The sequence below is a fragment of the Staurois parvus genome, unplaced genomic scaffold (genome assembly GCF_062004578.1).
Source record: "Staurois parvus isolate SC_StPar_1 unplaced genomic scaffold, SC_StPar_1.0 ptg000126l, whole genome shotgun sequence".
Lineage (NCBI taxonomy): Eukaryota > Metazoa > Chordata > Amphibia > Anura > Ranidae > Staurois > Staurois parvus.
Genome location: NW_028317922.1, coordinates 192,165 through 206,195, shown reverse-complemented (window position 1 = coordinate 206,195; position 14,031 = coordinate 192,165). Strand labels below are relative to the sequence as shown.

At 41.8% G+C, this 14,031-nt stretch overlaps 1 protein-coding gene and 1 pseudogene across 1 annotated transcript in view; both read left to right on the top strand.

Annotated features, from left to right (window-relative positions):
* The window catches only part of LOC149466487 (autoimmune regulator-like), a 53,180-nt gene that overhangs the window by 26,406 nt on the left and 12,743 nt on the right, over nt 1–14,031 (top strand). The window contains exons 8-11 of the mRNA XM_089672381.1: nt 59–109; nt 2,792–2,907; nt 5,414–5,504; nt 9,374–9,447. Of these exons, the coding sequence (XP_089528507.1) occupies nt 59–109; nt 2,792–2,907; nt 5,414–5,504; nt 9,374–9,447 (332 nt within the window). The remainder of the gene's footprint in view (nt 1–58; nt 110–2,791; nt 2,908–5,413; nt 5,505–9,373; nt 9,448–14,031) is intronic.
* Nucleotides 10,572–10,686, top strand: LOC149466488 (U2 spliceosomal RNA; annotated as a pseudogene).

Here is a 14,031-nt window from a genome sequence, read left to right as displayed (position 1 = left end):
ATGGTATTTTCCTCTCAGCTGTTACTAAATTATAGTCTTTCTTGTTTTCAATTTCTAGATTGGGATCATCACACCTCCACAATCTGATTCCGAAGTACCAAATCATCAGGTACTTAAAAGAAAAATATGGGCTTCTTAAAAAAAAAAAAATATATCACACTCACCTAGGTGGATGCAGCATCTGTCCGATGCTGCATCTGTCCCCCCCTGCTTCTAAGACTGAGAACTGAGCGATCAAAGATTCAGTTCTCAGCCTTCAATGAGGAGGGAGCAGTGACTTTCAGTCACTGTCTCTCTGCTCTACTCCTCCAGCTCTCACTGGAATGCTGGACTGTGGAAGGGGCAGGAGCAACTGGCTCAGGCTGCCAGCGATGCACTGATAGGCTGAGCAAGCTACCAGTCCAGGCATATAGGTGGATCCCAACTGTAGAGTCGGAGTCGATCCAGAGCCTGGACCGGCAGAGTGACATCAGCCAACTGTGAGGTTCTGTATCCCCTTTGGAAGATTTCCCCTCTATTACTGTTCTGACAACAACCCAAGATTTGAGATTTTTTTTCATTTTTGGTGATAACAGTAAACAGGACTAATAGAGGAGGTGAATCTCCCTAATAGGGGCACAGGCAGCAATAGACATCTGACAGGTGTTCTAATTCCTCTCCACTCTATTAAAAACTAAAAAAAAAGTTTTGCATTTAGTTACATTTTAACCACTTCAATACAGGGCAATTTTACCCCCTCCCTGCCCAGGCCTATTTTCAGTTTCGGCACTCTCGCAGTTTGAATGACAATTGCACGGTAATGCAACACTGTACTCAAATTAAATTTTTATAATTTATTTCACACAAATAGAACTTTCTTTTGATTGTATTTAATCATCACTGGGTTTTTATTTTTTGCTAAATAAAAAGAAAAACGGACCAAAGATTTTGAAAAAAAAAGTTTTTCTTCGTTTCTGTTATAAAATTTCTTAAATATAGGCCAAAATGTATTTTGCTACATTTCTTTGGTGAAAATACCCCAAATTAGTGTATATTATTTTGCCTGTAGGAAAGTTATAGAGTCCACAAACTATGGTATATATATGTAAATTGATCAATCCTGATGTACTGGCGGCACTGATCTAATTTCTTGAGGCCCACAAATGTCAGGACAGTATAGATATCCTCCAGTTTTGTTGAAGTTGTAATTTTTTTGTCATAATTTTTTTAAACAAGAACTTAAAAAAATTATGACAAACTTTTCAAGATTGTTTTTGTTCGCATACTGTCACCATGCAGTACAGCGTCATCATATAACTGGTGTGGCGGAGATCAGGAACACTGGCTGGTGACCGTGTGGAAAAAAAAAAATAATATATATATATACATACACACACTGCTCAAAAAAGTTGAAGGAAAACTTTTTAATCAGAGTGTAGCATCAAGTCATTTAAACTCCTGGGATATTGATCTGCTCAGTTAAGTAGCAGAGGGGGTTGTTAATCAGTTTCAGTTGCTTTGAAATTAACATCAGGTGCACTAGATGGGCAACAATGAGACGATCCCCAAAACAGGAATGGTTTTACAGGTGGAGGTCACTGACATATTTTTCCCTATTCATCTTTTCTGACTGTTTTTCACTAGTTTTGCATTTGGCTAGGCTCAGTGTCACTACTGGTGGCATGAGCCAATACCTGGACCCTACAGAGGTTGCACAGATAGTCCACTCCTTCAGGATGGCACATCAATATTTGCCATTGCCAGAAGGTTTGCTGTGTCTCCCAGCACAGTCTCAAGAGCATGAAGGAGATTCCAGGAGAGAGGCAGTTAATAGGAGAACTGGACAGGGCCATAGAAGGTCCTTAACCCATCACAGGATCGGTATCTGTTCCTTTGCGCAAGGAGGAACAGGATGAGCACTGCCAGAGCCCTACAAAATGAACTCTAGCAGGCCACTGGTGTGAATGTCTCTGACCAAACAATCACATTTTTTTATTTTTTTCACTGCTGTATGCAAGCATTTAACTGAATTAAATCGATTCATTCAGTGTTTTTTGTTATGATTAGCTGTGATTGGCAGCTAATCACAGCACAGCTAATCACATGACAAAGATGGGCTGTGATTGGCCCAGTCTGTACATTTGATCACTGTGACCAATCACAGCTAACAACACAATTGTATATAATGGATGGCATAAAAGGAAGCAATCCATTGTTTACAATTGTCATGACCCCTGCTGCGATTGGTCACAGCTGTCACATGGTACTAGCAACAGGCCAGTACACAGATCAGTCATCAGCTGTATCCTATGGACACAGCCAATGACAGATCTCGCTGCAGCGCGGCCCTGCAGGCACGCGCAAGGCAGCAATCCAGGAGGACATCATATGACATCCACTGGGATCGACAAAAGTTCAGCTCGGCCTTCTCCTATAGGCCAGGTGGGAACTGGTTAGCATCCATTGTCTCTGCTGGATTTTTCTTCTCTCTCTTCTACCATGGAGTCTCAGTTCTACAAGTGCATTCTCCATAATATATTTAGTATTTCCCAATTCATTCATGTCACTCTATGATGTGATTGTTCATTAATAAAGATTTGGATGCTTTTCAACATCAGCGGTGTGCTGGTGAATATGTGCATTTGATCAGGGATGATGTCATGACACAGAAGGTTTAGGCATTTTTTTACATCTTTACAGGTATTGAACTCCTGTTAAATATTCCCAGTCTTTCTCATACTCAACTTCATGTACTTGTCATGTGTTGGCTGTCATTGTACTCAATATTTCTTTGGTTTACTGCCATTCACAGAGTAACGATGATGAGTGCTCAGTGTGTAGGGATGGTGGAGAGCTATTATGCTGCGATGGTTGTCCTCGTTCTTTTCACCTTTCTTGTCTGGTACCACCACTTAGCCACATTCCAAGGTACACAAATTTTAATCTAGTTTAAATTTCAGTCATATTTTAATTGCTATAAAATACCAGTACAATATTGTATGTCTTTGTGTCATGCTAGTTTTTAAGAAATGTTTTGCAGTCAAATTTCATCTGTCTGTACATTCCCATATTTCCTTAACAGCCCCAAGTCCAGGCCAATTCTGGCATTTCTCTCATACATTTAAAACATTTTAGGAGAAAATACACTTTTATGAATTTTAGTGCACAAAAACACACTATAATACCAAATTTTGGGCAAAATATAAAAGATGGTGTTATGTCAAGTAAATAGAAATCTAACTTGTCATGCTTCAAAATTGCATACACCCATGGAACGGTGACAAACTCTGGTACCTAAAAGTCTCCATAGGAGACGCTTTAAAATCCTTTATAGGTTTACCAGTTTTAAGTCATACAGGAGGGCTGGAGCTAGAATTATTTCTCTTACTCGGACATTCACGATGATACAGCAAATGTATGGTATGATCACCGTTTACATATACGTGCAGGACCTACGTGCATGTTCGCATTTGCATGTTCGCAATTTTTTTTCTTTTAATTATTTATTTTATTCTTTTGACATTGTACTTTTGAACTTTTGGTTGATTGAACTTTATTGCTATCACAAGGGACAAACAACATCCCTTGTGATATAATGGACCATGACAGGTAAATATGTCATTTACTTGCCCCTTCCTTTTCTGAATCTGTACCAATCACTGACTCTATTCATAACTAACTAGTATGCTTCAGTTTGTGAATGAACGGGAAGCTCTGTGCAGAGCTATTCCTGGCCATTCATTCTGTGCAGCTGAGGCTGCAGAGATGGAGGCTGAGAGCTGTGTCCTCAATCTCCTTTCTCTGTTTCAAAAGTGAAACACCAGAGATATGTTTAGACCCCTGATATCTCATCAAAGCCCCCCCCAAAAATTGTAAAAATAATAAAATATAAAATTAAAAAAATAATAAAACAACAAAAAATAAAAAAAACTACTGACACCAGTGGCAGAATTACCAGGGTCGCAAAGGTTGCAACACTTACAAAAGTCTCACTTGTGACTGGGCCCTGATGGTCTGCCACTATGGGGGGGGGGGCAAGATGGCAAGAAAGTGGCCCATAATAAAGGGCCCCATGATGGAAGTAAAGGGCCCTAGAATTCATGGATTCTTGCACTGGGACCCTGAAGGTTCTAATTATGCCTTTGCTTTGATTGGAATTGCAGGCTCTAAAGAATGATTCCTCGATCATTGCTGTAGCTGTAGCAATGACCAAGATATCACTGCTCCTGTTCAATAATGTATATATACATGAAAAGTGAATGAGAAGCAGTTTAAATTAACCCTGTATATACAGGCTTCTTTTTTATTTAAAATCAGAGTCTTTATCATGTTACACATGCCTTATTTGTTTTGCATTAAATAATTTTGTCTCTTCCTCACCCTGTAGCCAGCAGATGCTCTGTACAGTAGTCCCACCCTCTTTTCAGTGTGTCTAGTTTCTGTTTGAAACAAATGTAATTGCTGGAGATATACATATTATTGTTTGACCTATTTGATGTTCATCTGTTATAATCTGCACAAATTTTGGATTAAAATTTTCTGCAATTCTGAAGATGGTATTTGGATCAAGTAACTGTCTGCTAATTCTACTGAGCTTGTAAATTACAGCTATCTTGCTATAACTGGATCAGTTATAGAGATCACACTTTCATTGCTTAAATTCAGTGCTAAGATTAAAATAAGGATGCACGGGCACCAAAACTCTAATGCCACTTTATGAGGGAAGTGTCAAGGTCCTACCTTTCCCCAGAGGTTGCTGCTCCATGTGCTGGCATCCATCTTAGGTTTCTGCAAAGCATGGTGGGAGCCTTTTATGCTTTCAGGCCTCTGCGGTCCAACCCCCAGAGGGGTGTGGTTGATCACATTTAAGCTTGTTGTCTGCACTTGCTCTTTGCATTCGTGTCCTGTATGATTGTGTTGCAGCAAGCTCTTGTTCTACTCTCGTGGCTCTCCTGGAAACCAACTCGGCTTTGACTAAGACTATTCTCAGCCTTATCCCTTTATCTGACCTCCGACTCGTGACCTGTGTATTCTTGCCTACCGTCCTGTACTGTCTGTCTCGCTGTTATCGACCCGGCCTGTCCGACTACGCTATCGTTTCCCATCTGGTTCCCACCAGCTATACGCCATTGGCGGCGGCCATTACTGCAGCTGGGGTTACTCGGGGGCCGCGACCTGGTCCCTGGCTGCGTCAAGTCCATCCCCACCATCAGGGGCCCTGGTGAAAGGCAGCCTGGGGCTTAGACTCCGCGCCCTGAGGAACTCTGGTCTGTGGGTGGTGGTTGTCGTCAGTCGGTGCATGACCCTACCATTAGGCCTGCCTGTCCATTCCACCGCTCCTGCCCTGACAGGAAGAAGTCCATACAGAATAACTTTATATATGGTGTGCATGTGTGCCCTACAATTCTTATTCTTTTCCTTGTTTCCCTATTAGGGGTACATGGAGATGTGGATCATGCAATACAGAAGGACAAATAACACCTGAACAAAGGACCAATGCTGAACCTGAAGTCTCACTGATGTCAGTAAGTTTCAGATGATTCAGATTCAGCACTGGCTTGCTGAAGATCTACTGTACATTAACTAGAACAAACATACCATATCATGATGTCACCGCCCCTCCTCTCCACCTTGTCCAGTCGGAGAATGCTCTGCATTCATTGAGAAATGCAAAGCATTCTCTGAAAGGCATCCAAACCCAGCGGCCAAACTCCTGTGTTCACAATGCACCAGAGCAGCCGAGGACCTGGAAGCTAGTGGAGACCATTGTAGTAGGGGTGACTACTATACTCATTTCCAGCTTCTAGACATATGTGTAAATATGTAAAAATATCCATTTTACCTGGAGTTTATCTTAAATATATTGCAGCTTTCTAATTCTTAAAGCGAACTTTATCCATAACAACTTGATAAATAATAATATTCTTTAGCAAGGAACATACAGTACATTCCATATTATCAAATTTGCTACCAAAATAAGTGTGTGCTATAAATTGCCTCAAGTATTGTTCTTGTTTCTTCTTGCTGGAGGCTGCCATTTTGATGAAGCCCAGAGCCCCTGAGCAGCAGTAAATCTTTAGGCTGTCAGCAGATCGACCTCTACATTTCCAGTGGTGAAATATAGTGGGCAACTGAGCATGTGCAGAGCAGAGTGAGACAGTGTAATGCTGGATTTTAAATAGCATAGGTACTTATTTTTAATGTTTTACATAGCTATACCTGCAAAAGGGGCCAGCAGGAAGTGATCTAGCAGGACTTAATTTCTGGCTAAAATTCCAGTTAAAGTGTAGTAGCTGCATTCATTATTTTTATAGACTTTTTTTCCTTGTTTTTCACCTGGTGATCCAGTTAGTAAGTCTGTTATTTATATTGAAATGTTTTAAAGTGAAACTGATGTCTTCCTCTTATAGACCTATCTGCTAGCAGTCTTGTACAGCATGTAATCTGATCAGCACTTGTGCAGTTCAGCTTAGAGCACCGACACCGTCCTGTGTGCAGGGATGACTTACTCCTGTGCATATGCAGGAGTTACGGCATACTGAACCAGCCAATGGAGATATCCAAGGACTGGCACTCTTTACTTAAGAAAGTGCAAAACATGACAAAGTCCACATGCATGAAAACATTTCTTCCCTACATCCCTAGACACTAACTCAGGCTGATGTGCTGCCCCGGCATACCTGCAAAAGTGTAGTCCATCAAGGATAAAGTTCATGGTTATTGGCACTGTCCAGAAGCCGGTGTCTTTGGGGTGAATCTCCAAGTCCCTACATAACAGCAGCAAGGTGTCAGACAGAAGCAGAACAAGAGAACGCGAGCTGGCTCCTGGGCTCCAGACCACTGTCCCTTTTATACTCCAAGGATCACTGGGTTGAACCCAAGGTTTTCCCAAACTCTCCTGTCCACGGCAGCACCGAGCTAGCTAAATTACAACTCACTTACATGTCTTTCCTGCCAGATGGTTTCTGCATCCAAGGCTGTGACCCAACCACCCCTGCCAGACAGCAGAAGCCATGTGCTCCTTGAAATCTTTCTGCAGGTTACAGTGCAGCCAAGCAACAAGCATGACATTGCTAGAAACATATATTTTATGTCTGATGCTGCTCCCACTCAACTTGCTGCCCCAGGCACCAGTCCAAACGTATCTGGTGACCCTGTCACTACAGCCCTGACTTCATTCTTTTACCTGTTACATACATGCATACATGTGTTTTAAAGGAGCATGGTCTTGCTACTTATGTTATGTTGTGCAACGCCTACATTTTATTTATTTTTTTTTTCATTTTTATTTCATATATTTAAAGTGTTATTAAACCCCAAACCCAAAATGTTAGATATTGCAGCTTACCAGTCATTAGATGTGTTGGCTGTATTTGTTTTTCTTTTTTAGGCTTTTTTCATCTGCTTTTACCTGGTGATCTTACCAGTAACACACTTTCTGTACTAGAGTGCCCCCACTCTGGATGAAGGAGCACAGAGGGCACATTTGGACAGCAGCATTGTCAGTGTGGTGGAGAGTAGTCTTAGATGTATTGGCAGATTTCAATACACTAACAAACTGAAGTCAGCTTCCATCTTACACTTTGCAGACAGTTACAGCAAACAGCTTTTTTTTCCTTTTCGGTAAAGGTTTTAAATTAATAAATAAAAGTTGATCATTGTAAGCAGCCCTGTCACTGGTAAATGGGCTGTCTCATTCCCGCAAACTGATACATCTGGAATAAAGCTTTCCGGGTAGGGGGCGGCTATAGCTGTCGATCACTGGGTCTTGGCTGGTAAACAATACAGATCTCTCCCCTGTCAGCTCCAGCACAATGCTTTGTATGGCTCTGCATAGCACAGTAACCCTTTGATCGCCACAGATTTTAACCCCTTCCTGCCTAGTGCCATTAGTACAGTATCAGTGCTTTTTATTAACACTGATCACTGTATTAGTGTCACTGGGGATGTCAGTGACAGTTAGTTAGTTCCCCCCCAGTGTCAATGTCAGAATGCTCGCTGCAGTCCTGCTATAAATCTCAGATCGCCACCATTACTAGTATAAAAAAAATTCCAGTATATGTACCGCCATTTGTAGAAGCTACAACTTTCACATAAACCAATTAATTTACACGTATTGGGATTTTATAAATGTAGCAGAATCCATTTTGGTCTAAATGTATGACGAAATTACATTTTTAAAAAAAAGTTTTAACCTCCCCGGTATTCCCGAGTGTAGCTCAGGGTAAAATTTCAGTACCAAAAGCGGTAGCCCCGAGCTACACTCGGGCTTACCATGCGGCGTTGCTCAGGGATTCCCTGCAGCGCTTACCTTGTCCTTCGCTCCCGCGATGTGTCCCCTGCAGCGTCCCCAGCCATCTCCTCCAGCCGATGCCGGCATCCGGCTTCCACGTTCCTGTCCCTGTGACGTCGGGACGTACAGGCGCCGGAACCGGCAAATTTGAAAGTTTTAAAAAATGTCATTTTTTTTAAAACGATTATTACATAGCAAAACATTGCTGTTTCAATGCATTTCACATACATTTTGTCCTGAGTGCTTTGTCCTGTACCCTGCCTGAATTTTGACTGTTCTTTCTGCCTGGAAACTGGGAAAAGTCCATGGCGTCCAAAAAGCGTCAAATGGCGTCTTTAGGTCAAAATCGGTTTTAGACCAGCTAGAGAACAGCGATAGTAAATTAGAACTACTTGCAGAATTGAGTGATAATGATTCGTGGGGGAAATTCGTCATCAGACACTGAAAACAATTCTGCGACTTTGCTCAGTGATGTACAAACTTGGCGCTATATTTCAAATTTCAGTGTTTTTGGTTTGATTATATTATTGAATTAAATTTATTATAATTATATTATTATTTTTTATGATTTATTAAATTATAATTTATGATTTCATGTTTCAAGTTTTATGATATCTGGAATGTTTACTAGACTCTTGTTTGGACAGATTTCAGTGAGTTATTCCTAAAAATGACAGGCCTACAATAAAAAAACTACATATTTTTATGCAAAATAATGGTACCGCTTTCAGCACCAAAAATCTGAAATAATCATACCGCCAAGGAGGTTAATGGACATGTTTTATAGCAAAAAGTAAAAAAACATTTTTTTCACAATTGTTGGTCTTTTTTTGTTTATAGCACGAAAAAAATTAAAAAGCACAGGTGATCAAATATCACCGAAAGAAAGCTCCATTTGTGGACGAAAACGGACATAAATTGAATTTGGGTGCAGCCTTGCATGACTGCGCAATTGTCAGTTAAAGTAACACAGTGCCGTATCGCACAAGATGTCCTGGTCAGGCAGGGGGGTTGGTAAATCCTCAGGAGGGCAAGTGGTTAATACTGACAATTCTTTCCACATTACAAAACAAACAGTGATATCTTGTCCTATCATTATAGGCACCCCAAGAGAAAAGACAACAAGAAAGCAGCAAAGATTGTCAAATGTTGTCAGAGAAACATGGGTCATTCAGGTAATAGACTGCAATCTTCTGAACTCACATCTAAAATACCCTATAAAGGCAGTGACAGGACCATGTGTCTGCAAAGCTATATGTTTGTGCATTCAAAATGGGGTTCACAAGTATGCAATTTACCAAAATATTTTTTCATGTATTCAGATGTTCTCTAGAACAGATACCAAATGTAGGATCTATGCAAGTTCATACACAAGGTCCTAGTTAAAGCACCCCTTTTGCTCCAAGTGGCTGCTCCAATTTTCAGTCTTCTGTGGATCTACAGGAGCTGCTGTTTTCAGCAGGGATGACAATCCAAAACATCCAGATTTGTCCAGATTTGTGCCTTGTTCACTCTTCCTCAATATACTTACGCTTAACAAACACGCCTATAGAGTTAATGCAAGTTGTTCATGGAGTTTGCATCATGTTTAAAGCGTGTTACAAAACGCTCCCCATATGCCCTATGCACATTTTTCAAGAACTAAAAATGCACCCCAGATGCATACATTTTTTCTTGGCTGCTGTGAACAAGGTCTGCACCAAAAACACATCACAAGCTATTATTATTTATTTGTTTCAGGTACTTACAGTGAAGGAAATAAGTCTTGTGTAGGTCTACAATCTTGTCCCTGACATCCTTGGACAGCTCTTTGGTCTTTGCCATGGTGGAGAGTTTGGAATCTGATTGTTTGATTGCTCCTGTGGACAGGTGTCTTTTATACAGGTAACAAAATGAGATTAGCAGCACTCTCTATAAGAGACTGCTGCTAATCTCAGCTTGTTACCTGTATGAAAGACACCTGGTAGCCAGAAATCCTGCTGAATGATAGTGGATCAAATACTTATTTCCCTAATGAACATGCAAATCAGTGCATAATTTGTTAGACATGCATTTCTTTAGAATTTTTTGTTGCTATTCTGTCTCTCAGTGTTACAATATTTATTTATTTCAGGTACTTATATAGCACTGTCAATTTTAAGCAGCGCTTTACATATTTATTGTACATTCACATCAGTCCCTAACCCTCAAGGGGTGTGCAATCTAAGGTCCCTAACTTACATTCATACATACACATACTAGGGCCAATTTAGACAGGATCCAATTAACTTACCTGCATGTCTTTGGTGTGTACAAATGAATCGCTTCTCGGCCTTTTGGCTAAGATCAAGTGTAGTATCTGTTCTTATCAGTGTCCAGTGGGGGTGCTACCGACCATTCTAGTTTACGGGGATGGTTGTTGTACAGTACCCTCACTGGTATGATGGGGGTCCGGAAGGCTAGTACCGGAGGGACAGAAACCAGGGAGCGCCATGATTCATTCTGGGGCCTTGGGAGTAATTCCTCTGGGGAGACCGGAAAGACCCAGTACCTCCTGATCTGAACGTGCTACCTTGGTCTGGCCTGGGGCTGGGGACGCAAAAAGTCCGCAAACTCAGTGCCCCCTGGGGAAGACGCTCTCAGGGGTGTCACTAGTAACACTTGGGTGTGGGACCCCACGGTGTGAAGATGACACATGGCCACTGTTTTTCACTTCTTTTTGCACAGCGCCCTAAGGACCAGGTCTTTTGGCTAAGTCCAGGGCAATTTTTGCTACAGGCCTCAGGGCCTGGTCTGTGCACTATTAGGCACGGTACCACTTTTTTATTTTATTCTATTTATTTAAACCACTCCCACGTTTTGTCACTTTTTCTGTTCTTATGTGTGTGTTTTTCACGGATGGAGGGTGTGGGTCCTCGGGCCTTACCTGAAGTCTAGGGGGAGGATGTGTGGCCATACGGTTCCTTCCTCCCCTGATCCCTAGGGGGTTTTCTCTTCGGGAGAACCCCCTTGCCTAGTACTGGATGTCCGGCTTCGGCTGGGCATAAGGAACGGTGGTCCACCAGGCCTTTTGGCCAGGAGGACCAAATGGGAATCTTGTCCCTGTCAGGAGCTTCGTGCCCCGGGGGATCGGGTGAACGGTCCAACCCTTTCGGGGGTAGGACAAACACACCCCTAAGTGCACGTTTTTCGTGTGGTGTTCTTGCACTTGCACTTTTTTGCGGACACTTACGGGTTTTTACGTTATAGTTGCACGTTTGCGGACTTAAAAAAAAAAAAAAAAAGCATGTCTTTGGTGTGTGGGAGGAAACCAGAGTACCTGGAGGAAACCCATGCAGGCACAGGGAGAACATGCAAACTCCAGGCAGGTGGTGCTGTGGTTGGGATTTGAACCAATGACCCATGTACTGCCAGGCAGAAGTGCTAACCACTAAGCCACACCTAGCATTCGATTTTTAGACTGATCATTTCTTTGTGAGTGGGCAAACATTCAAAATCAGCAGGGGATCAAATACTTATTTCTTTCACTGTATATAGCGCCATCAATTTACGCAGTGCTTTTTACATACATATATTGTACATTCACATCAGTCCCTAACCCTCAAGGAGTGTACAATCTAAGGTCCCTAACTCACATTCATACATACACATATTAGGGCCAATTTAGACAGGAGCCAATTCACCTACTAGCATGTCTTTGGAGTTTGGGAGGAAACCCACGCAGGCACAGGGAGAACATGCAAACTCCAGGCAGGTGGTGCCATGGTTAGGATTGGAACCAATGACCCTAGTACTGCCAGGCAGAAGTGCTAACCATTAAGCCACTGTGCTGCAAACTTGTGGCAAACACATGCCAGTGAGTTTATGGAGCATTACCATAGACTTGAATAGAACGAGTTGAGATGCTTCAAGTGCAGCAACACTACGAGATGCAAACTCTTCATGTTTAGATATTATGAACAGCACTGCGCGCTGTCCATAGTATTAATTGCAGACTGCTTTACTAGAAGTTTGAGCAGACTAAAAAAAGCTTGCCCCCAAACTCCTGCTTTCAATGCCAGTGTGAACAGGGCCTAACAGTGGCACCTGGAGTTCTGCAGTAAATCTAGTTTTAACCTAAACTTAAATGATAACTTCACCTTTTGTAACATGTATACATGTTACTGAATATGGGTGTAACATGTTACAAATACACTGGCCCCCACACCCCCCCAATCCGTATTTTGGCAGTTAGCGGAGGGGATCTTCTCCTCCCGCTAGCTGTCACAAAGTAAAAAAAAAAAACATGCCTGCCTCATTCATTTATTCAGTGTTCTGAGAATGAGAAAACTACAAGTCCCGGCAGCCTTTGCGGCTGTTGGCTTGTAGTTCTCAATGAACTACCAGGGAGCTGTTGATCATTCTAGGTAGTTAATTGAGCTTCCTGTCAGAGTGTAACTGCCTGCACGTATCAGAGGTGTGGGCAGACAGATACCCAGACAGTCTGCAGGACTGTGGCATTACACCCACAAGCTGCTGATTGTGGGTGCATTGCTTTATAGGTCCCTAACAAAAAAAATAATAAATGCATATTTATTTTACCTGAAAAATAGATGTGCATGGATTATGTTTTTGTAAAATTGAACTTATTCTTTAAAGTGATTCCAAAGGTTGTATTTGGCTTTTTTTTTGTTGTTATACTTACCTGCTCTGTGCAATGGTTTTGCACAGAACAGGCCCAATCATCTTATTTTGGGTCTCCCCTAGTAGTCCTGGCTCTTCCCCCTGCCGACGACGTCTAATAGCAAGCCTCTTGCTATGGGGGCACTCGAGCAGGCTTGCTTCCGAGCCACACTCCTCTGAATGCACATTGTCCAATCACACACAGAGCATGGCTTGCCCTACCCCCACTCTCTCCTTCTTGGCTCACTGGCTGTGATTGACAGCAGCGGGAGCCTTATCTGTGTGAGATAAGGGACAAGAGAGACCTTGGGGAGTGGCAACTCCAATGTACATCGCTGGATCAGATGGGGCTCAGGTAAGTATAAGAGGGGGGGGGGGGGGGGTGCACCCAAAAGGTTTTTTACCTTCATGCATAGAATGCATGAAGGTGAAAAATCTTCTGCCTTTAGAACCATTTTAACTTTATCCCTACCGGGCAAGTAAATGTTTATCATCTACTTTTTCATCCTAGCAACAGAGTCATGTCAAAGCCAATCATCATTTTCATTTAATAAATTGAAATTATATTATTGCTGCACAAACTATTTTGTAATTTAATGTCATTAAATTAAGGTTTCTATTCCAGTGTGCCACTAACTATGATTAAAACTCACACTTTGCAGCCAACACTACCATGGCAATACAAAGGGTGGCCGGTACACGATATCACATTTCCAACAATGATTCACTCCATTTCTCACTAACTATTTATAACTATCAATACACTATGATTGAGCATGTGATTAGAACTGCTGGAGAGGCTTTCTTGGCACTCTCACCTTCTTCATCTGGGGAGGTAGCTTGACTAATATCAGTCTGTGCAGAGCAGAATCAATACAGTTTGTGAAAATCCTGTCAATGTGTATAACTAACTGAGGCTCTATTGACTAAACTGTTACAGTCATTGTTTGCCATAACAACCATTATATTCAACATAGATTGCTAATCCAAACTGGAAATGACTTTAACATGGCTGAGAATAAAGGCTGTTTTGGCAAATAACACATGCGTTATGAACTGAATTGAGCCTATTGAGAGGATTGTTTTTCTTTTGCATATAAGTAGAGTTCCACTTTAAA